Genomic DNA, 27,292 nt, shown 5'->3' on the forward strand with positions numbered 1-27,292 from the left:
TAGTTGCTAGAGGCGAAACCGCTAATAAGTTGCTACTGGATTCTTTATTTCATTATAAAGATAAAAAGTAAATCAAAATATAGTTTAATTCTTTTTCTCAGGTGTTGAACACAATGGACGAGGGTCTAATCTACGCGGACGTGGACGCTGCTGAGACGTACAGCTACGGTCCTGTCAGCTATAAGAACGCCTCCATGCAGAGGGCAAAGAAGAAGAAGGAGGACTTGGCACAGGCTAAAATTGCTGACTCCAAAGTTTGATTAATTGTGAAAATTAATCGAAAATCTCATTTTAATCATTATAGGACATTAACTTTTGTGCTGTTATGCAATCAACATAATTCTAATATTCCAAATATGTCATATTGATTAATTGGTGACAAATACCCAGTAGCCAGAGAATGTACACAAGTTTGAAAAGTACAAAGGCAATTATTGGTTCAAAAATCTTTTTCTTTTGGATTTTTAGTAAATGTTTAAAAAAATATTTGTAATAATAGAATACTTTCATGTACAGAATATTTGCTGTACAAAACCGAAGCCTAAATTTGCCTGTCATCCTTTATTCTTTTGCGAAACAGCATTCTTTGAAGAAGAAGAAAAAAAATTATTATTTTTTGACTTTGTGTTTTATTTGTTTTATTACACTGTGATTTAGATTAAAAATTTAAATATGAGCCATTAAAATTATTATTCAAATTTATTATAACTAAAATTATTTTCTAAAATCTTTAAACTTTCTGTGATTTGTAAGAAGAAAGTGCTTAATTTTATTATTTTCGAGCTTAAAAATGTATATATGTAAATAATTTCGATTTGATTAATTTTACTTTTATTTCATTTTAAACCAAATTGATAATTATTCCACAGATTTTTTTTTTATAATCTATCAGTAATTAAAGGATAGGTTAATGTACTTAAAAAATAATTAACAAACTAGGTAATAGAGTTATGTATGTGAATAGTTATTTATCGCATCGTATTATAAACAGCTTTGCGCAGATATAAAAATGTACAATTATAAGATCAAAACCAGTTTTTTTAGCCACGAGTTGCTGTAGGCACGGGTTAAAAAACTGGTTTTAATCCTATGATTTTATATTTTTTACAAAACTGGATATAATACAATGCTATACATGACTTTTAAGTAAGATTTGGAACCGGTTCTAATCTAGTGGACATCAATCGGTTTCGATGCCACCTCTCTTTCTTTTATTATTGTAATTCTTGTATTGATAATCAAAGTAAAAAACCGGTATTGTATTGATTTCTTTGTTGATAATAATTACAGAATTACATTATACAATATTATGCAAAAAAAAACAATCAATTCTATCTGAATAATGAATTTTTTACGGTAATTCAAAAAATCTAAAAATTAATGTAATTTAAATTCTTAGAGACTACAATTAATTAAAATCTTCTAGGCGTATGTAATAAAGCTTTGATGTAAATCTCGTATTAAATACACATACCAAACATATATTGGCAGGGTGCCCAAAAATTTAAAGAAAAATTAAATCTAAAAACAACTAATTTTTAATTTCAATTGTGTAGTTTTATCAACATATCCTAACAGTCAAGATTTCATTATTATAATAATAAAGAAATAAAACAATAATTCTATACAAATCAATGAAAACTTTATGTTATATAATTGACATAAATTAGCAATAGATTTATACCAAAGTTTAAGTTAAGTTTAGGTACTTTTATAGAATTTTCAATAGTTCCTGTATAATGGTGTCCCAACTTTTTAACCTATGATTTTAAATCAACAGAAGTTGTGATTTTGTTTGTCAATATAAATTTATCGTCCATAGACTTATTCCTTAAAACCCCTGTTTAAAAGTTGAATATATTTGATTCTATGTCAATATACGGATAAATCTATGGTAAATACAAAATAATATTCTATCTCAAAATATCGCAAATTCTTACTTCAATAAATATACAGTTGTTTTTAAAAAGATAGTTTTAGAAATTTCATACATAAAAAAATAACTTAAATATAGTTATGGTTTAAATTATTCTAGTTTTTAAATTAGTATAATTGTTTCATAAACTTAGGAAAGGAGGTAACATTGGACTGTAAATTATACTGGTATATAAAGTTTTGTAAAGTTCTCTTATTCTTTAGATAAAAAACTTTGGGGACTTTTAAAATCTTGATTGATGGGTTCAAACTAGCAGTATCAAAACTGTTTAAACAATACTTTTTACCTATCGAAATCAGTTATTTGTCTATTGCCATTTGGGATGAACATCAATTTATCGTTCATTGTCTTATTTCTTAAGATTCACAGAAAAAAGTTCATACAACGAAAAATACTTTTTATATACCTAGTAAAACAACGTTTTTACTTAAATTTTATTTATCTTTAACTTAAAGTTTCATACTTTCGCAATCTTCAGAAAGATACTAATAATTTTTTACAACATAATTAGATGATTTTTTCAAAAATTGTTAGGAGATTTTTCAACATATTTGATTTTTCATAGTTATTTCTCGCATCGAATTATAAACGGCTTTCCGCGGATATAGAATGTACAATTATGAGATTAAAACAAGTTTTTTTAGCCCCGGGGTGCCGAAGGCACCGGCTAAAAAAACTGGTTTTAATCTTATGTTTGTACATTTTTATATTCGTAGAAAGCTGGATATAATACGATGCTAGACATAGTTTTTGCGTATTGATGAGCGCCGGTTCCTATCCACCGGAATCGAATGAATACGAGAAAAGAAAATTACAATATAAAAGTACATACTTTAAAATGTTCAAAATAAAAGTTTGCGGCCACCAAAACTTATTTTTCTATTTCCGAGTTTGTTTAATACTATTGGACAAACCTTCATATTGCTCAGGAATCTAAAGGGATAAGACAATGGATAATAAATTGATATACTTCCCCAATGATGATATACAAAATTACACCTTTAATTAATAAAAATTATGGTTAATTTTTTTTGATCTAACCAATCAAATTTTGATAAAAGTACTCAACGATTTTGAGCCCTTGAACAAGATAACATTGTTATAAAACTTTGGGTACGAGTGAAATATACAGTCCTTGGTCCCCTTCTTTCCTTATATTTATTCAAATAACCATTATTTTTTAAAGAATATTATATTCAATAAAAATTACAATCTGTAATGTGGAACCAAAAATTTTACATGTTTAATGAATTTATTTAAGATCATGATTACTGATCTTTATTGTAATCTTATTTTACAGTTAGACCCACGAATAGAACATTAGTTCGACTAGTAAACTGCAATGATATCGTGGACTTAACTGTAAAAAATACTGTTAATTTAAATTATGTGATTACTGTAAATATTTTTGTTTATTATATATTATATGTATACTGTTTCATTTAAATAAAATGTTACCATTTGGATTTTGTGTAAATTTTTATGTCCTTGTAAAGCTTTATATTTTTAGAGAAGTCTCAGCCATATTTGATAGTCTTTTAAGTTTAGTATTATCACTGACTTAACAGGATAAAGATCAGATTTAGATTGTTGAATTCGGATGATGTTTTTGCATTTAATCTCATTATTTAGGGAAGGTGAATATGTAATCTGTCATTGTAAATAAATCTTTAAATAACAGGTATTGATCAAAAGAAGAATAAACAGAATCTTGATTTCCGAAGTTTTATAAGCAGGTACTCTTACACATTGTTTTTTAAAACTTTGAGGGCTTTCATTACTTAACATTAGATTTTGACAAAAATTCACACTTTTCGCCAATGATTTTGCTTTAAAGAATTATTTAGGGTTAATTGGGAGTGTTTTTAATCTATCGCTCATAGTCTTATGAACCTTAGAAATTATTGCCCATATCATGGTACTAGAGTTGGCTCGATATAACTTTCTCACTATTGGCTAGTTTTCTATAAGTACATATCTATTTATCTATTTAGATTTTCCTCCCTCGCCATTACTATCTAAAAGAAAGAAGTAAATATTTAATATTTTAAATGATTTTAAAAAGATTTCTTCAATTATATTTTTTATTTACATTACCATCACCAAAGGGTTAATATGATTAAAATTTTAGTTTTAATATTTGAACACTACGGAAGTGTCGCCACAATCGAATTCTTTTAAAACAGAGTTTTCTTTGATTTTCTATATTATTAACGTATATTTTTTGTTTATTAAATCAAGATTAAATGCGTCAATGTAATTCAAATATCAACATGGATTGAAAAACTTTATTCATTCCATAAACAAATAGAATAAAGGTTTTATCGCTTTGGTCAATGAGAATTTAATGAGGATTATTGGAGCACTATGAGTTTTGAACATTTATTCCTTGGAAAACTTGAGCTCATTTATAGACATTTATTTCCTATATAGATCTGACATGGATCTTGAAGCAATATAGCAGGCTATTTTGTAAATGTTAAAAATTGGAAGAATCTATTTAATAAAAGTTATTTACTAAGTATATTTGCGATTACTTTTATTTAATAGATTTTTCCAATTTTTAACATTTACAAAAGGGCCTGCTTTATTGCTTCAAGATCCATGTCAGATCTATATAGGAAATAAATGTCTATAAACAAGCACAAGTTTTCCAAGGAATGAATGTTTAAAACTCATAGTGCTCCAATAATCCATAATAAACTCTCATTGCCCAGAACAATAAAACCCAATATTTTACTTTATTAAGAATAAATTATTTTTTTTTATTTCATCTTGCTATTTACATAATATTGAAGTATTTTATTACTATTCTTAAAAAAGAAAATTTAAATTCATAATATAGTAAATTTAAGAAAACTTAGTTTTAAAATGAGTTGATTCTAGCGCCCCTCCCTAATGTGTCCAAATTTTGAAACAAAAATTAAAAACATTTTAACCCTTTCCTGACGGTTATAAAAAAATATATATTGGAAAATAAATTCTGTAATTTAAATTGCATTTTTGAAAGAATGAAAATGGCTTTATTATAAATACGTATTTGAAGATTAAATTAAGAAATCAAAAGAAAATGGAAGAAAAAGCAAGTTAGAGAGATGTTTTTTTTTTAAACAAGAAAACGCTAAGGCAGAATGTTAATACGTTCATAGTATCAAAAGCTTTTATTATAAAATAAATAACTAAAATCAGCCGGACAGAAATTCTAACATAAGTAGTTGAACTTGAAGTAATCTTTATGTGTAAGTTAATATATTTATCTCTTTCTATTCTAAATGCATAAGAATATTTTAAACTAGCAGATGTGTACCTAGCATCCAGGGGCTCTCAATTAAAAGAGGCAGAAACAGACCAGAAAAAATAGCTCAAAATCATCTGAAAATGAAATAGCCTAATACCATCATGGGACCTATTTAAAGCTTACCTAAAATAGAGAACCCAATTGCTTCAGTAGTTATTGAGATCTTAACCTTCATAAAAAAAGTGGAAAAACATATTTTTGCAGACAGACTGACGGGCCAATTGAGATGCAGAGTAGATGCTCATCACCCTGTAAAATTTTACCAGGGAAAAATTCATCTTTCTACCAATCAAATGACAATCAGAGCATTACCGATAGACTGACAGACCAGGTAAATTATATAATGGATGCTTATTTGTAAAGGAGAACCATATCGATTCTGCGTTTATAGAGATCTTTTAGTACAGACAGACACACACACCGAGATCCTTTTACTTTATTTTAAGGACTATAGTCTAGACTTCTATTTTCAATAAAAGAAAAGGCACATTCCCCTTCAGAAATTGATGTCATCTGGAGGGTTACAGACAGACTAACCGACTAAATAAGGTAGAGAGTAGATATTCATCTATCAGGAAAATCTTCTCTAGAAAAAATCAGTCGTGATCGTCTATCTACTTTATAATTTGATAAATAAAATTTTTACATTTTAAATTAAATGCCTTGCAGGGTATTTCCGACAGGCTGATGGAATAAGTAAATCACATATTGGATGCTTAAAGGTATAGGGTATATTCTCAAAAATTAAAACCGTCTTTCTTTAATAGCAGATGGTGAATTATGTTTTACCCTCAGACGGACATTTCTAATTAAAGAGGGGCTTCGCGTAAAAAATATTATATTTAATAAAAAAGCAAGGTCAGTTAAAGTGAGGATTAGGGTGCTTTCCCATAACGAGTGCATATCGAGCATTGAAAATACACTTCCTTATTTTATAAATAAATTGTAAATTAGAAGGGATAGTTTTTTTTTTGCATAAGCCTAACTCTTGCAGGGGGCCCTAACCCACCAAGGTTTACCCTTTATGTGCCCTTACTCTTGATAAGATATTAATTATAGAACATATAGAATTTCTTAGAAATTTTAAAGCTAAACAAGGATGGCATCATTTATAAGTCCTTAGTAAAGCTAATAAACATGGAAATCTTTACAATAGAATTTATATAATATCTTTGATAGTAGATGCATATCAAAGCATTCCAACAGACGGACGGACAAAGTAAGTTCATCAGTATGGGGATGTTTTTAATTCCAGCCATTGATCTTTTATAACTGAAGATAAATTTACGTTTACTTCTTTACGGTTTCTTTCAGACAGACAGACAGACATTTCAATTAGAGTACCAAGAAACATATGATAACACCCATAAACTTTGTGAAGTTCATAAAAATCTAATAAAGTAGACGGACAATATGGTTAAAACATTAGATGTCAATAGAAATATATACAGTAAACTTAAAACATAAAATACCATAAAATCTAATTACTAAAACTTTAGCATAATGGACGAAATGAATGAAAAGTTAATTAAATATATATGATGCTTTTTAGTCAGCGAAATCCTCACAGACAAATTTGCTTTTCATTTTTAATTTTAAGTAAATCATAATTCTGATTTTGAACCAGACAGACATACAAAGTTCAAGTAAGATTTTCTGCTAAAATATTTTTTAGTACGGATATCCTTTCCAGTACGGATATTTAATATTCTCAAGAGCATTACAGACCAGCGAACAACGTGAGCTGTAGGCTAGTCGCAAATATACTTAGTAAATAAAATTTAGTGTTTAAAAGCGAAGGGTCGGTCCGTCCGTCCGTCACGGACAGTTAGCTCTTTTCGTGTATCGGTTAGCTATTTTCGTTTACTTAGACAAGTTAGAACTGTTCTATCGATTTCAAACTTTGCTTGTAGATTCCTACATTTAATAAAACATAGAAACTTTATAATTTTTACCAAAATGACTGTACGTCTTTTCAAGACATGTTGATTTTTAGCAAAATATCTCTAAAAGCAAGTTTTGCCTTAAATAGTATCCTGTTTTTATTCAGTTTTGCAACAAATGTACTTACAATTTTGTTTTGATTGATACATTTACATTTTGTTAATTCAGTTCTGACACTATACAAGTGTTAATGTTCGTTTGTTCTACTATTTCGGAGCTTCTCTTTTAAGGATGTTGTCATCTTTGTTTTTATTCTAAAATTATGAAGAAAATGTTTCATGGTTTGCCCAAAGTAAAATCCTTTCTTTTCTCCTACAATATTACTGGACATATTTTGAATGAAACTTTTACAAAAGTGCACCAAATCCCAAACAAAATCCCAAGATTATCAGATTTAATGCAGAAAAAAAGGGCTGAGAAAAATGTTATTAAGGCCCCGCAAACGCAGAAGCCACGGCCCAGTTGCCTATTCGAATTTAGGACGATCCGTAGTCGGCCGTAAATGTCAAAGTTTAATTTTTAAAAGCGAAGCTTTTCTATAATTAGGGCCAGTCCGTCCGTCCGTCTGTAACGGATAGCTTTTTTCGTTAATATAGGCATGTTAGAATTGTCCTATAGATTTCAAACTTGGCATGGTGATTCCTTTAGTAGTTAGGTACGATTTAGAAAGCGTAGCAACTCTATAATCATTACCAGAATGTCCGTACGTCCATTTTATACATGTCATTTTTTTTTACTTTTTTAACAACAAATTTTAATGTGATCTATTCATCCGATTGATCTGATTTTTGGTATATGAATTCCTGGGACAACAAGTATAATAAGTATAATGTTAAAAGCTAAGCAACTCTATAATCAAGTCCTAAAAATGTAAGTATGTTCATAAACATTATCCTGTATCCAGCAGTTTTTCAACAAATTTACTTACAATTTTGGTTCGACTTTTATACATTTTAATTTTGATTATTCAGTTCTGACACTATACAAATGTTAATGTCCGTTTGTCCTACCGTTTCAGTGCTTTTATGGATGTTGTCATCCTTGTTTTAATAGGTGGAGGGGAAGAAAATCTCTATATTAGTCTTTTAAAAAAGTAACAGGTTGTCTAAGTGTACTGAAAAGGATCTAACGAACCGTGTTGTACCAATATGGTTCTCCTTTACAATGAAGCTTTGCGTCCAGAGTCCTGAGAAGGTTGATACATAATTTTAGGGAGGGTACTACTTTCCTCCCAGGAGAAATCGTTTCTATAAAAAGTTGCCCCCCCCCCCCCCCCCACAAAAAACAAACAAACATTTTTTTACTTTTTCTTTTAAAACTAAAATTCAAAATACATAAAGGAGTTGACTACCCCCCCCCCCCTCCCCACCCTAAATTAAGTACCTAAATATATATAGAACCATTATAAAATAGCCCCTTTCCCGCCAGAATTCATAATGATAATAATCCCTATAATCTATATGGGCGGAGATTTATAAAAAGGTATATATGAGACTAATACATACAGACAGGTTAATTTTATAAAAAACTTTAATATGGATTAAGAACTAGGGATCTAAAGGGATAAGACAATAGCCGATAAATTGATGTACATCCCAAATGATATTACATCAAATTTCCCCTTCTGTAGGTTACAACTAATTGTTGAAACATTTGGACACTCAACTTGTTGATCCAAGAATTCACTGAAGTCCCCAAAGTTGTTAAGCCAACAAATAAGAAACGCTATTATAAAACTTTTGGGACTAGTGTAATATACAGCTCACTGTCCTCTCTCTCTATAATTAAGAACTGTCTTCCACAAATTTATTTATAAAAACTTGTGGGGGGGAAATGATCTATATAGCCTAAAACCATCACAGGACCGATAGTAAGCTTAGCTAAAAAATAGAAAACAATCTTATTAACAGAAAACAAGGATGACAGTATTCATAAAACTCCCAAACGGTAGGATAAATGGACAATTAACACTTATCTAAACAAAATTGTAAATAAATTTAATGCAAAACTTATTAGGTAAATATAGGACACTGTTTAAGAACATACTTACATTTTTAAGACTTGTACCATCGTTCTTAGATGTCCTTGGAATCTGTAATCAAAATCAGATTAATATTATAATCATTAAAATTGTTGTCAAATAAGTTAAAAATCAACATGTTTAAAATGGACGTACGGACATTCTGGTAACGATTATAGAATTGCCACACTTTTGAAATCATACCTTACTATTATAGGAATTACCATTTACCGTGTCAATTTTAAAATCGATAGGACAATTCTAACGTTCCTAAATCAACGACAAGAGCTATTCATGACAGACGGAGAAATATAGAAAATTATAGAAAAAGCGTTGCTTTTAAAATAGTAATGAAATAACCAAAATATGTTAAAAATAATAATACAAGGATGACAACATCCATAAGTAGCGAAGCACAAAAAAATCGTGGATGGAAATACGTAAAAGTAGATTTAAAGTGTATTTATCCCAAACAAGTTTGAAAATTGGACCAAAAACACCAAATATATGGGGAAATATTTAAAACATATAAAAATAGCCATAAACCTGATAAAAGGCAGTCTGACCGCCATGGTTGTTTTCTTTAAACGACGGGAAATTTAATTTTGATATCTATAACTGAAAAAATTTTGAAAATCGGACCATAAACACTGAAGATATGGAGAATAATGTGATAAATACAAAAATAGCCTAAAACCTGCAAAAAGGCAGTCTGGCCGTCATGGATGTTTTCTTTAAACGACGGGAAATTTAATTCTCATATTTATAACTGAAAAAATTTTGAAAATTGGACCATAAACACTGAAGATATGGTGGAAATGTGAAAAATACAAAAATAGCCTAAAACCTGCAAAATGGCAGTGTGGCCATCATGGTTGTTTTCTGTAAACGACAGGAAATTTAATTTTGATATCAATAACTGAAAAAATTTTGAAAATCGGACCATAAACACTGAAGATATGGAGAAAAATGTGAAACCTACAAAAATAGCCTAAAACCTGCTAAAAAGGGGTCCGACCGCCCTTGATATTTTATAGTTAATTGTGCTCCTTAATAATGGGAATGTTGTCAAAAAATTTCAGCTGTCTATCTTTAATAGGAGCCGAGAAAATCACGTTTCCCCTATTCTGTCTTACACGGACGGACAGACGGACAGACGGACGGACGGACGGACGGACATTTCGAATTATAGAGTAGCTTCGCTACTAATAAGATACTTGCCCTTATGCACAAAATGGCAGGGATCTAAAGAGTCCGATACATTGATATACATCTCCGATGATGTACACTAAATTACCCCTTCTGTAGATCAAAATTAGTAGTTGAAACGTTTGAAAACTCAACTTAATGAATCAACCAATCAAACTTCACTAAAGTCCCCATAGTTGTTAAGCTAACTAATAAGAAAACTTCATTATAAAACTTTGGGGACTAGAGTAATAAACAGCCCATTGTCTCCTCTTTCTCTTCAAATATGGGTTAAGAATGGGAAGGAGAAGAAATAACAGAGAGTTACAAAATGGGCGGAGATTTTCAAAATTATAAATTAACAAGGATGACAACATCCATAAGTAGCGAAGCACAAAAAATCGTGGATGGAATTACGTAAAAGTAGATTTAAAGTGTATTTATCCCAAAAAAGTTTGAAAATTGGACCAAAAACACCAAATATATGGGGAAATATTTAAAACATATAAAAATAGCCAAAAACCTGATAAAAGGCAGTCTGACCGCCATGGTTGTTTTCTTTAAACGACGGGATATTTAATTTTGATATCTATAACTGAAAAAATTTTGAAAATCGGACCATAAACACTGAAGATATGGAGAATAATGTGATAAATACAAAAATAGCCTAAAACCTGCAAAAAGGCAGTCTGGCCGTCATGGATGTTTTCTTTAAACGACGGGAAAGTTAATTCTCATATCTATAACTGAAAAAATTTTGAAAATTGGACCATAAACACTGAAGATATGGTGGAAATGTGAAAAATACAAAAATAGCCTAAAACCTGCAAAATGGCAGTGTGGTCGTCATGGTTGTTTTCTGTAAACGACAGGAAATTTAATTTTGATATCAATAACTGAAAAAATTTTGAAAATCGGACCATAAACACTGAAGATATGGAGAAAAATGTGAAACATACAAAAATAGCCTAAAACCTGCTAAAAAGGGGTCCGACCGCGCTTGATGTTTTATAGTTAATTGTGCTTCTTAATAATGGGAATGTTGTCAAAAAATTTCAGCTGTCTATCTTTAATAGGAGCCGAGAAAATCACGTTTCCCCTATTCTGTCTTACACGGACGGACAGACGGACGGACAGACGGACGGACAGACGGACGGACGGACATTTCGAATTATAGAGTAGCTTCGCTACTAAAAAGAACAGTTGGTGGAAAGGGTATATTATCATAAATAAAAGTAGGAGGAGATTTTCAAAACTTTGGGGCAGAAGGGTAAATTTAGGTTCTTTCAAAAAAGGGGTGGGACCAGGTTTTTACTGGGTATATAAATAAAGAGATTATGTTTAAATTCATCAGTTCATGTTTACCTCTACACAAACAAAGTTAGTTGATTTTTACCTTTATTTTAGTATTTTAATTATTTCTTTGTTCGTTTTCATCCTATTTTACAAAGTAGTAAATTTTTTTCTGATTTCACTGATTGAGTTCATCTTTTTTGAGAAGCATTCAATTACAAGTCTAGCAACTAACCCACTAGCGCCTAGGCTTCTTCCTATGAATGATTTTTATTGATGTCTAGCACTCTTTTATGTAACATACTTATAATGATTTACTTTTCTAGGATGAAGTGCCTAGGGTTACTGTTTGCCAGCTTGGCATGTGCCTCTGCCCAGGTCTTCTCAGTTGAATCTGGCCTCTACACCCCTGAGTATATTCGAGACCAGGCATTTGATGACCTTGATGTTTATTATGAGGAGGCGTTCCAAGATGATTTTTATCCTGTTGAATATCCTGATGGAGGTGATGATGGAGTAGGTGAGCCTCCTGTACCTCAACCCCCAACTAATGACCCGCCAAAACCACCTGGCCGACCATGTTCACGCTTTCACACACCTGTAGTAGCCCCAGGATGTTTAATTGGCACCGGTAAAAACCCGTTCTGCAAGCCTGGCTTGAGCTGCTTTAGGAATTCCCACCCAATTTGCAATTGTTGGTTGATTGAGAGTTGTCTGTATACAAATCAACCCCCAAGAACCTGTGCATGGTTGGCAAAGCTATCAGGGGCGTCCATTCACCCATCAGGGGGTGGGGGGTTAATCTCCTCTTAACCCCTTTCCCCCTTGGACGTCTATGAAAGCTATAAAATATTTAATCTAACACAAATAAAAAATGTTTATTTATATTATATTTATTTATTAATTATATTGTATCAATTATATTTTTGTCTTAAAAATTGTTTTGTTTAATAAAGTTACTATTTGAAACTTGTATTTATAATTTATTCATAACTTATTCTTCAAATATGTATGTTAAACTAGCGACTACGTTCCTAGAGGCCTCTAGGGGCTACTTGAGGGAAAGGGAAAGTTGATCCCCAATTTAAATTTAAGTTTTTTTTAAAACTAAAAAAAACTTTGAGTAGCTACACTGTGGTTCATAGTGGTTCAGTGGTTAACAAGATCCTTTTATACAGAGATTATTTTATTAAAAATGTTTGTTAATAATCATCTATCCGTCTGAGTTGTGGAGCTTTCCTTTCATAAATGTTGTCATTCTTATTTATGCTTTACTAGGTATTTAGTTTTTGGTAGCAAAGCTACTCTACAATTAATTTTCTTTTAACTGACAAAGAGAATTGCTTTTTAAGATAGACAGCTGTATTTTTTTAGAAGATTCTCTGTTCTAATGAGCATCCAGTATATAATGCTTGGTTTGTCAGTATGTCGGTCAGGCTACAAAAGACTACTATTTTATTCTAGAAATTGTGTTTGAACTATCTTTGTTTTTTTTTATTTTGAACACTGAATACTTGCTTTATAACTGACTTTTTCCGTTTGTCCATGCACATTTTTTATGCTTTGCAACTTATGGATGTTAAATGCTCATTCTTGAAATTCTAATTTAATCTAATTTATAAATGAAATGGTAATTTTATATGTTTATATCAATATTTTTATTTATTGATATATGGCTTACTATCGGCTACGCCCCTAGACGTCTCCAGAGGCACTTAAAAAAGAAGGACCTTCTTGCAATTTTAGTTACAAAAAAGAAACAGTAAAAAAATCTGTAAGGGGACATTTTTTCTTGGTGCGATTTCTCTTGTGAAGCTGAAAGTAAATTAGTTGTAAACAAACAATCCCTAGCCCATTTATATGAAACTTTACTTAAGTAACGGTTACCCAAATTCTTTAATACCTGACTCCACCCCTTTTTTAAAGAACCTGTAATTTACTCTATGTTATCATTCAGTCCCATTATCCTTTACTCCAATTTCTTATATTTACCAAATTTTTCTTAGTTTCAAAACTCCGCCCATTTTGCACCTGAAGAAAAACATGTCTTGCTAATTTCAAAAGTAGAAAGATCTCATCAACCTTTAGTTCAATTGTTTTTGTTTTCAATGAAATATTTCTATTAGGTCTGGTGCTGGTTTTATGCTATAAAGTTCTAATACTGTCAAGGAGGTATTCCTAAATAGGAATCATTAAAGGTTAAAGTATATAAAAAAATATGTATGTTTTTAAAATTTAAATTGCGCGGCTTGTGTTAATAGTAGAAAAACGTTATGCATACCATTAGAACCGCTATGAAGTCTATTTTATGGAAATATAAGAACCATTACTGTGCTACTTATAGTTTAGGAGCTACGTAGTAAAATGTCCCAACTGACTTAAAACTTGACTTGCGAGTAAATCATTAAAGATAAAAAAAAGTGTGTGCAAAAATGCAGACATTTTTAAAATTCAAACTGCTCGGCTTGTGTGAATAGTATAAAAATGCTATGCATATCATTAGAACCGCCATAAGCTCTATTTTTTGGAAATATAAGTACGATTTTTGTGCTATTTTTAGTTTAGGAGCTGTATTGATAAATATGAGAAAAGTGGAAAAATTTAATCTTTAATGATTTACTCGCAAGTCAAGTTTTAAGTCAGTTGAGACATTCTACCACATAGCTCATAAATTATACGTAGCACAGGAATTGTTTTTATATTCCCAAAAATAGACTTCATAGCGGTTCTAATGGTATGCATAACGGTTTTCTACTATTAACACAAGCCGCGCAATCTAAATTTTAAAAACGTCCGCATTTTTTTTTGCACACCCTTTAATTAAATTTTTTTTAGTAGTAGCAAAGTTACTCTATAATTCAATTTAATTATCTGTCTGTCCGTCCGTCTGCCTGTCTGAAAAAAACAATTATGTATGAAACAGAAAAAAGAATAGTTTTTTAAATATTTTATTAAACTTTTCATAAATTGATATTATTCATTTTTTAGTCTTTTCACATCACAGTACATATTCCTAAAAAAACACATTTAAAAAAAAATCATTAAAAAATTTCTATATAAAATTTATTCAATACTTAATAATTTTCAGTAAAAAGAAATGAGGACTAATTTAAATTTTTTAGAAGTGAGCTGGATCTTTAAATCATTTAGTGATGAGCCAGAGTTGGGCCACAGCTACTGCTAAAAAAAAACATTTATCTTTAAAAGATTAACGGCTCGGTGTGAGCCAGATCACTTCCCGGCTCGGTGGCATTACAATACGAGTGTTGCCAGTGAGCTGTAGGCAAGCCGTTTAGTGAGCCGGATCACCAATCCCATTTCGATTTAAAGATTTATATGAGGTGAGCCACTTTAAAATCGGCTCGCTTGTGGCTCGGCTCGGACAGATCAGAGATTTAAAGATCTAGCTCTAAATTAGAATCTTATATTTAATTTTTTTACATTTCACTATTTACCGCGGTAAGCTGTCTATAATACAGTGCTATACATAAACATGGAGATTTACATCATTAATGTTAGACATACATATTTGAAGTAGATATACCTACTTTTTATGTATACCTTATATAGCTATACCACCATATTATAATTTGATTACAGCTATTATCTTCATATGATTGGAATAGCTGTATAAGAAAAAAAGTTTTATATATGTACAAGTTTTCTTATATAGATATACCTTAGATTGATATATAGATATATCTATATAGAAATAGGTATACCTACATATTATCATGTGATTACAGCTATTATCTTTATATGATTGGTATAGCTGCAAGAAATAAAGTTTTATATATGCACAAAAGTTAAAAGTTTGTGTGTATGCTACTGACAATTCAATGCATACAGGGTGGAATAAAATCTAATATCTTTTTTATTAGCGAAGCTAATATATTTTTAACTTTTTCTGTCCCTCTGTCCGTCTGTTAGTAGGTAACGCTATAACAAAATATGAATAGTAGAAAATAAAAAATAAATATGTGAGAAAGGTTTCGTGATTCTTAATTTTAATAAATGCTCTTTATATCTTCTTGTTCGCATTCCAATCTATGTTTTTTGGTGCTTCGCTAATTATGAATGTTGTCATCCTTGTTTTCAAATGAAGCTAAGCTGTAACTCTGAAACTGAAAAGTTGTTGCTTTCAGGTAAGCTTGCATGTATAGTCACTTAGTTGGCTTTTCACCATTGAATCACCACCAACGGGGGATGAAGCCTCTACTAGGGAAACTTTTGTATTATTTTTCATTGGGGTATATTATGGTATTTATTTCGACTTCTATCGGAGACAGGTGGGGACAGGAGAGACCATTCTAAAAGCTGTGTTAAAAAAGGAGGTTGGTTGCCAAATGGCCATTTTCACATTTTTTTCTTCTTGCATATTTCACCCTGTAAACGCAGATCGTGTTTTGTACAGAGAGTGCAATACACATTGACAATGGACAAAGGGCATGCACAGAAATAAAGTTCAAAATCAAATATTTGCAAAGAAATCGGCGTTTTCCCTTCATTTGCCTTGTTGAATACACAGAAGCAACCCCACTAATAATTTTAAAAAATATTAAGGCATGGATGTTTATTACTTTAGACTATACTGGGTAATTGACAGTCCCTCAGGGTTAGGGCACCCGCTTGTATAAGCTCTTTAGGGTTATTATTGTACCTATTTCAAAAATAGCAGGAGAGCGGGAGGGGGGGGGGGGGGCTGAGTTTAGTCTTTAGTGCCACCACCCTTCTAAGATAAATCGCTCCTAGAATAAAATTACCCCACCTATCTTTTTTGTCACTTCTTTTTTCTTAAACTAAAATTGAAAATGAGGGCAAGGGGTTGAACTTCCTCCCTTAGCTCAAATGCCACTAGATTTCTCTAAGGTCGCAGTGGCTAGTATATGATTTGCGTATTAATGATAGATCGTCGGAAAAAGTGAGTCACAAATTGGAGGCTGACCGGTATGGGGAATGTTCACTAAAAATATTTACTTCTGTTTTAAATAATACTAGTGGCTTCGCCCCTAGCCTCTAGGGGCTTTGCCCCAAGAGGTATAATTACATCTTCTATTACTTACCCAGCAGAACAGATCACAAATTATCGCACCTACCCAGCAGGAAAACATTTTGCGATTAAATTCGCAAAATTCGTAAAATTCGTAAATTTTGTAAAATTCGTAAATTTCGTAAAATTCGTAAAATTCGTAAAATTTGTAAAAAAAAAAAAAAAAAAAAAAAAAAAAAAAAAAAATATATATAAATGGGGGGGGGGGGATTTTTTTGTTTTTGGGGGGGTTGGGGGTGTCCCACCCCCCAAGAAAATAGCTTAAAACCAACGCAGGACCAATAGGTATATACCCTGAAGAGTAGAATCCAATCGGTTCAGTGGTTACCGAGATCTTAAGCTTCAGACGGACGGACAGACAGACGGACGGACAGACATCAAGCTACTTTGTGTTATAGATAGAAAAAAAATCACTATTTTCATACGGGTATTCGAAATTTTAAAGTAGCTTTGCTACTAAAACTCAGTTTTTTTTAAATTTTACCTAATATAGATTTTTATATAATACACATGAAAGAAATTTTAAATCTTAAACTTTTCAACAAGATTTTCAAGATTAAGTTATTTAAGAATTAAGTCAATGCATAATTTGTATTTTTCCTTAAATTTTTTTCAAAATATTTTCCTTGTTTTCCCTCAAATTACCTTGTTGAGCAAAGACCCTCCCCCTTCCCGTTATTATGAAACAAAATTGAAAATAAGGAGTGGGGGGGGGGTTAGTTTTTTAGTAGCGAAGCTACTCTATAATTCGAAATGTTTGTCCGCCGTCCGTCTGTCCGTCCGTCCGTCTGATACAGAAAGAGGGAAACGTGATTTTCTCGGCTCATATAAAAGACAGAGAGCTGAAATTTTTAGGGATTAATTATGTTAATAGTCTTCATATTTTCACCAAGTTTCATTAAGACTCGTTAGTTGGTTGGGGTGCTAGATCGATTCCTACATTTTAAAGTTTTCATGGTTTAGGTTTTTATGATTTTCTTTACTCCTATCTGAGATAGACGGCTGATATTTTTAGGGATTGAATAAGTTTACAATTTACTTATCCCCACAAAATTTCATTAAGATTTGCTAATTTGCTGAGGTGCTAGATCGATTCCTAGATTTTCACGTTATAAATCTTACAAGGTTTCGTGATTTTTTAGTTTAATGTTTTTTATGAAACTGCAATAAAGTTCATTTTTTCTTGATATCCATCCATAATTTTTGAGCTTCTCTACTTATGGATGTTGTCATCCTTGTTTATATTAGGTATTGGGTACGGTAGCCCAGTAGGGTTAATATAACGGATGTTTGCTCCCTACAAGGGAAGTTTATAGACATAGGAACAAACTATCTCCTTTTTGCAATTAAAAAAAATAAAGGGGGGGGGGGGTTGTTTCAGTGATCGAAGGACACTTTGAGGTAAAGCACCGAATATTTTACATGTTTTATAACTTTAAATTAATTAAAAACATTAGTGGGGGGGGGGGGAATTGTTTCAGTGATCTTTTTTTACATAATTTATACATTTATACATAATTTAACAAGGATGACATCCATAACATCTATAAAAGCGAAGCACTGAAATGGTAGGACAAACGGACATTAGCACATGTATAGTGTTAGAACTTAATTATCATAATATAAATTCATAAGAGTCAAAGCAAAATTGTAAGTAAATTTGTTGTAAAACTGCTTGATACAGGATAATTTTTATGGACATACTTACATTTTTAGGACTTGATTATAGAGTTGCTTCGCTTATTACATTATACTTTGTTGTCCCAGGAATCAATATACCAAAAATTAGATCAATCCGATGATTTGATCACATAAAAATTTGTTGTTAAAAAGAAAAAAATATCAACATGTTTAAAATGGACGTACGGACATTTTGGTAATGATTAAAGAGTTGCTACGCTTTCTAAATCGTACCTAACTACTAAAGGAATCACCATGCAAAATTTGAAATCGATAGGACAATTCTAACATGCCTAAATTAACGGAAAAAGCTATCCGTTACGGACGTACGGACGGACGGGCGGACGGACGTACGGACGGACCGACCCTAATTATAGAAAAGCTTCGCTTTTAAAAATGTATTTTGGTTAGTAAATCAATAATCTAAAAATAACTAATATTATGAAATACTTTATTTTATAATTTATTTTTATAATTTCTACAATACAATTATACCTATATCTTACAAAAATCTTTAGAAGTTTAAAAATCAATAGAAATACGTTACACAGGATCAGAAAAAAATCATGCAGTAAATACAAATCAGGGCTCGGCAGCCGCGTGTAAGCCACGGTGAAATTGTTATTTAAAACTTTAAAATTCATCTGGAGGTCTTTACCTGTTCCTAAACAGACAACCCATGTTTTTAGATCATTTTTGTTCACACAAGCTGGTTGAATTTGAAGCTTAAGCGCGGAAAGTGCGCGGCTGCCAAGCCTTATAACAATTGACGATGAAAATCTAGTTCATGTTAGAAATGGACGTGAGTAATTGATAATAATTTATGAGACACTGAACTCAGGGGCGTCAAAGCTTTTTTTTGGGGTGGGGGTAAAAAATTTTAGGGGGGGGGTAATTCGTCTTTGGGGGGGGTAAAATGGCGCGCGAAGCGCGGCGAAATTTTTGGGTATAGTCCTTTCCACGACATCCCTCCATAAGGAGCGATTCTTCGTATTTTTCACAGTAGCTTTTCTCCTATTTCTAGCCCCTGCGGGGGGCTCTAACCCTGCGGGGCCAATTACCTAACCCTGTGGGGCAATCACCTAATACAATATAACCTAACCTAACCTAAAATAACCTATAAAAAGCCATTTTAAAAATACGAAGAATCGCTCCTTATGGAGGGATGTCGTGGAAAGGACTATACCCAAATTTTTTTTATCCCCCCAAAATTTTTACCCCGGGGGTAAAATTTGATTGGGGGGGGTAATTACCCCCCCTAAAGTCTGTTGGGGGGGGGGTAAATACTCCCCCCAAATCTGTTTGAGGGGGTAATTACCCCCCCCAAACTAATTTACCCTGGGGGTAAAATTTTTGGGGGGGGTAATTTAATTATGTAAAAAAAGCACCTACCTAATCTATTAAGTTAATAAGTACTATCCTATAACATAAAGTAGTAAGTAAGGTTTATTTGACTATAGTTTAAGATTTCATTACTTTTAATACTGAGTTCTCCTTTTTAGGAAGGCTTCAAATAGATCCCATGATGGTTCCACACTATTATAGGTCAATCCTTTGAGTGGTTTTAGGCTATTTTTCTCCTCCCTTTTTACCCTTTAGAAAACACGAGTTCTTAGATGCTAAGGGCGCCACTACTATTCAAATATATAGTAGTATCTCATTCTTTAGAACATAAAAATACAATAATTAACTCACTAACCAATGAACTAATATGATTATACTTTAAAGTGAAGCGTCTTATAGGTCCTGGTAAGTTTTATAACTAGTTTTGAGACACCCTGACATCCTCCCAAAAGAAATCGCCTATAGAAATTCTTTTCATTATTTAATGAAATATTTAATTTAGTTAGGTATCTATTTTATGGAATCTTCAGTGCTTTACAATTACATCATAGATCCCCGGGATGGTTTTAGCCCTTATAAAGGCCCAAGCAAATAAAACATGATCAAACTATTAAATTTTTTGTTATCATGGTTAAGAACTGTTTTAACTGGTTGGACTATATTGGGGTATAGTCCCTTTTGTGGCAACGCTCTTTAAGGGGCGTTTCTTCGTTTTTTTCACACAAGCTTCTCTCCTATTTCTAGCTCCTGCGGGGGGCCAATTGCTTAACCATGTGGGGCAATCACCTAAACCAATATAACCTATCCTAAAATAAACTATCAAAAGCCAATTAGGATATACTTTTCATTAACTATTAGGAGACCAAACGAGGAACATAAAATATATTACACCTCAAGGCTCGAGTCACACTATGACTTTTTTTAGGGGGGGGGGGGGAAGGCGGGGATTACTCCCTCCCCCCCCCCAAAAAAAAATTTTTAGTAAAATTTTTTTTTAAAGAACATTTATTTTTGGGGGGGGGGGTAATTACCCCCCCCAAAATCGTTTGGGGGGGTAAATACCCCCCCAAAATCGTTGGGGGTGCCTACGGCACCCCCAAGGTAGGGGTAATTTTTTTTTGGGGGGGGGTATTGTTCACAAAATTTGGGGGTGCCCACGGCACCCCCAAAATCGTTTGAGGGTGCCAAATGGCCCATTACCCCTCCCCTTGGACGCCTATGACTGAACTGTCTCTTTTACCCCGGGGTTGATATTGGGACGATATATACAAACAAGGATGACAACATCCAGAAAAGTGAAGCACTGAAACGGTAGGACAAACGGACATTAACACTTATATAGTGTCAGAACTGAATAATCAGAATATAAATGTATAAGAGTTGAAGCAAAATTGTGAGTAAATTTGTTAAAAAAATGTTTGATACAGGATAATGTTTATGAACATACTTACATTTTTAGGACTTGATTATAGAGTTGCTTCGCTTATAACATTATACTTTGTTGTCCCAGGAATCAACATACCAAAAATAAGATCAATCGGATGATTAGATCACATAAAAACTTGTTGTTAAAAAAGTAAAAAAAATCAACATGCTTTAAATGGACGTACGGACATTTTTGTAATAATTATAGAGTTGCTACGCTTTCTAAATTGTACCTAACTACTACAGGAATCATCATGCAAAGTTTGGAATCGATAGGACAATTCTAACCTGTTTAAATTAACGAAAAAAGCTATCCGTTTGTGACGGACGGACGTACGGACGGACCGACCCTAATAATAGAAAAGCTTCACTTTTAAAAATAAAACATTTAAACAGCCACCCAAAAAAAAACTATATACATTTATTTACAAATGGATATAAAATACGTGGTTATTGTGACAGGGAATTTTTCTTCTTATCAATTTAGGTTGCTCATATAGTCCTTATATATTGGTCAACAAGGTCCTTCATGGGAGGGGATGGGGTGAAGTCATAAGAGAGATCGGGAATCGATATGTTAGCCAGCTGCAAGAATCTCTCTCAATATATCCACGTATTCTATATAGTTTACTAGCGGCTACGCCCCTAGAGGCCTCTAGGGGCACTTGAGGAGGAGAGAGTCGAATTTAATAATTCAATTTCTTATTTTAGATTTTAAAAGAAAAAGTAAGAAAAATTACGTTTGATGTTTGTTTTTCGTTGAACTCTCTTTCTAAAATTGAGATATTTTTAAAAAATTTAATTTCTCTAGGGAGGGTGGTGGTACCCTCCCCCAAAATAGTTATAAACCTTCCCGGGAGAATCTACCCTGTTAAGGAGAACCCGATCGGTTCAGCGGTTAGCATACACACAAACACACAGACACACAGACAAACATCCTGTTACTTTATTATAAGGATTTACAATCTAATCAATTTCTAGTTTTCTAAAAGATCCTTCAATACCAAATATGTCGGCATATCCTTTGGGTTTTCCCCCAGGTCTACGAGTCTCATCCGTCATGTAACTAAATAAATAATGGATATATAATACGTGGATATATTGGCAATTTAGGTTTCTAATATATACCTCATCTATTAGTCAGTTTGTCCATCCAGTAGAAAGGAAGGGGATGGGGTTAAAGGTGGTGGCTGGAAAGTGTCTTTATTTTAGCCAGCTGGGAGTTACAATTTATTAGAGTACGCGAAAACCTGGTGCAACATCCGAGTAATTATAAATCGATTTATTCAATATTTATAATGACCAAAGGTACTCTATAATTGTGTATGCCTGTCCTTAAACCCGCCACTGTAGCGTAACAGGTAGCGCAAACGCTCGTTGTTGGGGAGGTGATGAGTTTTAATCTTGGCTAAAATCGTGTCATAATAAAGACGTTAAAAGCCTACTGCTGCTAGGTCAAATGCACTACATTAATAGTATGAGTAGGGGACATACAGACACAGTTAATTATAAATTAGCTTTGTTATGTTTTTACCTGGATTGCAAGATTAAGTAATCCCTGGCATTCTCAGCCTCCTGTCTCCAATATTCTAAACAAATTATTTAGTTTTTTAGAAAGCAAAGTTTTTTTTACATTTTAGGTTCTTATCCATCTAAAATGTTTGGCTCTGTTAGAACTGTCTTATCGGAACTTTGGACGAATATATTAATATTATTTTGAAATTACCTTTTTAGAAGCGAAGTTGCTATATAATTCACGTTGTCTGTCTACCAGTCTGTGTCAATATTGAGGAAATGTGATTTTCTCGGCTGTTATTTAAGATAGTCGACTGAAACTCTTTTGTTAAGAGAATCCAGTATATAGTTAATTTAATAGTCGGTATGAAAGTCACATTCCAATAAAGTTATTAAAACATTACTCTGTCCTTTTTTATCATTTTTTTGTGCTTCCCTATCTATGGATGTTGTCATCCTTGTTTTGTATATTTTGAATGGTTATACATAACATCATTGTAAATTATTAATTAGCTATGCTTCAGATCAATAAACAAATTGTTACTTACTGACATGATCTTCAATACTGTCATTTGTTCCTCCATACTCCTACAAAACACAAATCTATTATACTAAAGTAACAGGATGTGTGTCTGTCTGTTTGTCTGTGTGTCTGTACCGAAGGATCTCGCTAACCGCTGAACCGATCGGGTTCTTCTTAACAGGGTATATATTCATAGGTCCCGGGAAGGTTTTCAACTATTTTGTGGGAGGGTACAACCAACCTCCTAAGAGAAATCAAAAAAAATATTTTTTTTTACATTTCTTGATTTTAGAAAGAGAGTTCAACGCAAACATAAACGTCAAACGCAACATAGACATATTTTAAATATAAAAAAAACATTTAAAGTGCCACTAGGGGTCTCTAGGGGCGTAGCCGTTAGTCGTATATAAATGACTTATTGTTATTGTAATCACCATGACTAAAAGTGTAAATGCACAGCTAGTTTTAGGAGAGATTGCAGATTCAACCATTGAAGACTTTTCAATATCTTACTTTACATATCAGGCAATAATAAAAAAAGGGGGGGGGGTGCATTGGCAATTTGATAAAATTCATTTAAATTAGTAAACCCAAACAGACAACCAACTCTTTAATTGTACGACAATTGAAGGAAGTCCAAATTGTGCATGGTAATGATTTGCCCCTGTTTGCTATTTACTCTAATTATCAGTGGCATGTGGCGGACATAGCAGCAGCAGATCCTTTTATTTGAATGATATTAGTTATTATATTGTTATTATTATTATTTGTATTGTAATGTAAACAAACAACAATTATTTGAGTCCAATCTTATTCTAAATATCTCTCTCAAGAGAATATCTTGAGTTGTTATTTCAATGTTTTTGTTTTCTTATATTTTCTTCAATTATGCTAAAATATGTATTCAGGGTTGACAACTTTTAAATAAAAAACAAGGATGACAACATTCATTAGAAGCGAAGCACAAAAAGTACGGAAGTGATTTTAGAGTGTTCTTTCTGTTTATACTTTTGTAACATGACTGACAGGCCGACATATCTAGTAAATTATATACTGAATTCTTATATACATTGTTAGGGAATCTTCACGAAAAATTGAGCATTCTATCTCGAATAACAACTGAGAAAATTATATTTTCCCCAAAGTGTTAAAGACTGACTGATGGATTATATGCGTAGCTTCTTGTAATACAAATATAATTTAGGAACATTGAATTTTCAATAAGTAAAAAGTTTTATGACAAAAAGTTGGGGAAATTTTGTTATAAATAGTTGGCAACCCCGTCTTGGAGTAATGTTTAGCTGTTGTTATACCTTGGGGAGTATTTCAATACCAACATCAGCGTGCAGACCAGAGAAATCACCCTGAAATAAAGAAAATCTAATTCAAGATAAATGACAGGGATTTTAAGGGATAAGACAATTACGATAAAAAAATACGTTTTTTTGTAGGTTTTGAAAAGTTTGTACAAATTATTCAATATTAAATAAAAATCCTTAAATCCTTTTAGCTAAAGAATATCATCTGTTATAAAACTTTATAGAAATATTCCTTATCTTTATTATACCTTAAATCTGCTATAACATATAACAAAATAGCTTCATTCAATATCATTGATGTAGGGACAATGAATCTAAAATTCACTATTTCAACTTTCTTAGATTTTGTTTACTAGAACTAATGACACGCCAAGCTACAATTGACTCAAGACAAAAGTAAGTGCCGAGCTCTGGGACCTATGTATGGTGAAATTAGACATAACACCATGATGATTCCAGGTGAAACTAAAATATTTCATCAGGATCTTTTTGAGAAAATTAGATTTAAAAATTTTAAGCTTAAATTCCACCCCCTAGGAGTTGCCGCATAATCATGGCAAGAAAAGCAAAGATTATTTTTTTATAATTTTAAACAACTTTGCTCTTATATAGCTTTCATAAAATCACTCCTGAAGGGAGTTAACCCCTTCTTACATAGTTTTTTGTGCTTTGAGATACATTGTGCATATTTTAGGGCCTTAACATACAAGGCACAAGCATTTCAAAAATGGTTTTAAAAATTTCCTACCTCAACCAGGGAACCAGAACCAGCCGGCTACTTTAATAGCCGATATGGAGAACTATGCTTTTTGGTATCACTTTTTAGCCAAAAAAATAGCCACTTATGTAAATGCTTAATAGGGAGAATTCCGGTCAATTTTTTTCTTCTTCCTAAAAAAACATACTTCTAATAACTTTTTTACAGAATATTTTCGTTGCTAATTACACTTATGGCATTGAGGTTGATGCCTGTCTTGGTCCCATTAAGATCTTGCAACTAGAAGTTGGTCAAAAATTGGTTTAAAGAGAGGTGGGTGGCATAGACCGAAATTACCCCACTCTGGTCATTTGACTTTGGGGGGATGCTTCACCCCCTTAAAATAATTTTTATCAATATTTTAAACTATAAATGGAAAGCTTAGGTCATAAGCTTTCTAACAGTACTAGACGCATGCAGATCAGACAATTTTATGACCGGTTTTTTCCCATTTGAAAAAAGTTGGTCAAATCACAAAAAACGTAATTTTTAACTTTTTTTTAAAATCATACTTTTTATTACATGAATATGTTTTTTTAAGCTTTATACATATATTAGAGGCAATTGCCAATTCACAGGTCTTGGATTTTTTTGAAAAAAGTGAAAACAGAATAAAAATGCATTATCAATTACTGAAAATTCACTAACAGTATTTACATAAGTGGCTAATAAAGTGGTAAGGGAAAAAGTGTGTTCTCCATTAGTGGCTATTTTTGTGAAAATTTGTGTTTGATTAGATAAAACTAAAAAAGTATTCACTGTATAAAAAAAACGAATCTATACACATAAAAAGCATTTAGTTATGATTATGTTTATTGTATTAACAATTCACTATTATGTATTTTTATCACTTTTTTAAGCATTTTTTTCAAGTTGGGTAAAATCACAATTTTATACCTTGTCTTGTTCAGAGCACATGTTTTACTGTCTAATATTCCCCTAGTCAGCTGTGAGTAAGCATATAAGTAATTAACACATGTGCCAATAGTTACATTGTTTTAAAACAGGAAATATATAATGTTTAGTGTACATATTTGTATAAGGAAAATTTTCCTTCAACACTGGCTATTTTAATAGCCATAATGTAAGAAGGGGTTAATTAATTGCCATTTTTATCAGTTGCTTTGCTAAGGTCATGGAAATTAAGCCTTAAATAAATCATATATAGAGAGGTTTTATGAAAGACTTCGTAAAAGCAAAGTTGTTCTAAATTTTAAATATATAACCTTTGCTTTTCTTGTCATGATTATGCGGCAACTCCTAGGGGGTGAAAATTGAATTTGAAATTTTCAAATCTAATTTTCTCAAAAAGACCCCGCTGAAATATTTTGGTTTTACCTGGAATCATCATGGTTTTATGTCAATCACACCATACATAGGTCATAGAGCTCGGCACTTACTTTTGTCTTGATTCAATTGTAGCCTGGCGTGATGAAATTTGTCTTATTTTAGCCTATTTTTAAGAATTTGGGTACCAGATAATCAACATTTAATATTTTTTTCTTGTCAAATTGTTATAATTTTTTTTTGTTGATAAAATAGACTATCAAGCTAGAACTTTAAGAATGCCTGTTTAATATCTGAAACTCTTAAATTATGGAAGTTCTAAAGTATTTATACCTTTGGATGAATCTTCTGTCTCTCCTTCATTTTCTTCTTTTGGAAGCTGGATGCCATCTCATGGAGTTTCTCCATTACACTTGGCAGATTCAATACATGGATGGCCTAGATAGATAGAAAGTAAGGTAGTTAGTTATATTTGAATATGTGTAGATATACAGAAGAGACTAATAAAGTTTCTCCATCATACTTGAAAGATTCAATATATGGATAGCCTAGATAGATGGTTAGTTAGGTATAAAGATGTACACATGAGCCCCATGGAGTTCTCCATTACACTGTACTGAGAAGATTCGATTAATACATGAAGAGCCTGGAATACAACTAAAATGATTATTCGTACATAAAATCAACAGGACGTCTTTTTGTTTGTAGCCTAA

General features: G+C 32.0%; 3 protein-coding genes across 13 annotated transcripts in view; 2 read left to right on the plus strand and 1 right to left on the minus strand.

The window, feature by feature from the left end:
- Positions 1-3,399, plus strand: part of LOC145325973 (synaptogenesis protein syg-2-like) — a 64,906-nt gene extending 61,507 nt beyond the window's left edge. For all 7 annotated transcript variants that reach the window (XM_080169044.1, XM_080169015.1, XM_080169022.1 and 4 more), the window contains one exon: positions 102-3,399. In XM_080169044.1, coding sequence (XP_080025170.1) covers positions 102-260 — 159 coding nt within the window. In that variant the 3' untranslated portion in view covers positions 261-3,399. The remainder of the gene's footprint in view (positions 1-101) is intronic.
- An 8,337-nt stretch (positions 3,400-11,736) lies between these two features.
- LOC145315781 (uncharacterized) lies at positions 11,737-12,648 on the plus strand. The gene is made up of 2 exons (XM_080155901.1): positions 11,737-11,766; positions 12,006-12,648. The coding sequence occupies exons 1-2, from the start codon at positions 11,744-11,746 to the stop codon at positions 12,490-12,492; spliced, it is 510 nt and encodes a 169-aa protein (XP_080012027.1). The 5' UTR covers positions 11,737-11,743; the 3' UTR covers positions 12,493-12,648.
- A 1,962-nt stretch (positions 12,649-14,610) lies between these two features.
- Positions 14,611-27,292, minus strand: part of LOC145326001 (retinol-binding protein pinta-like) — a 28,197-nt gene continuing 15,515 nt past the window's right edge. Inside the window, exons 9-14 of one of the 5 annotated variants that reach the window (XM_080169109.1) lie at positions 26,913-27,017; positions 24,530-24,580; positions 23,242-23,281; positions 22,713-22,767; positions 22,183-22,244; positions 14,611-14,692 (exon numbers count right to left, since the gene is read on the minus strand). In XM_080169109.1, the coding sequence (XP_080025235.1) occupies positions 14,673-14,692; positions 22,183-22,244; positions 22,713-22,767; positions 23,242-23,281; positions 24,530-24,580; positions 26,913-27,017 (333 nt within the window). In that variant the 3' untranslated portion in view covers positions 14,611-14,672. Of the gene's footprint in view, positions 14,860-20,276; positions 20,540-22,019; positions 22,245-22,712; positions 22,768-23,241; positions 23,282-24,529; positions 24,581-26,912; positions 27,018-27,292 lie in introns of those variants that run through there. The other 4 variants (XM_080169100.1, XM_080169082.1, XM_080169074.1 and 1 more) reach the window with 4 other exon arrangements.

Source organism: Acartia tonsa, chromosome 1 (genome assembly GCF_053477335.1).
Source record: "Acartia tonsa isolate MP-2025a chromosome 1, ASM5347733v1, whole genome shotgun sequence".
NCBI lineage: Eukaryota > Metazoa > Arthropoda > Copepoda > Calanoida > Acartiidae > Acartia > Acartia tonsa.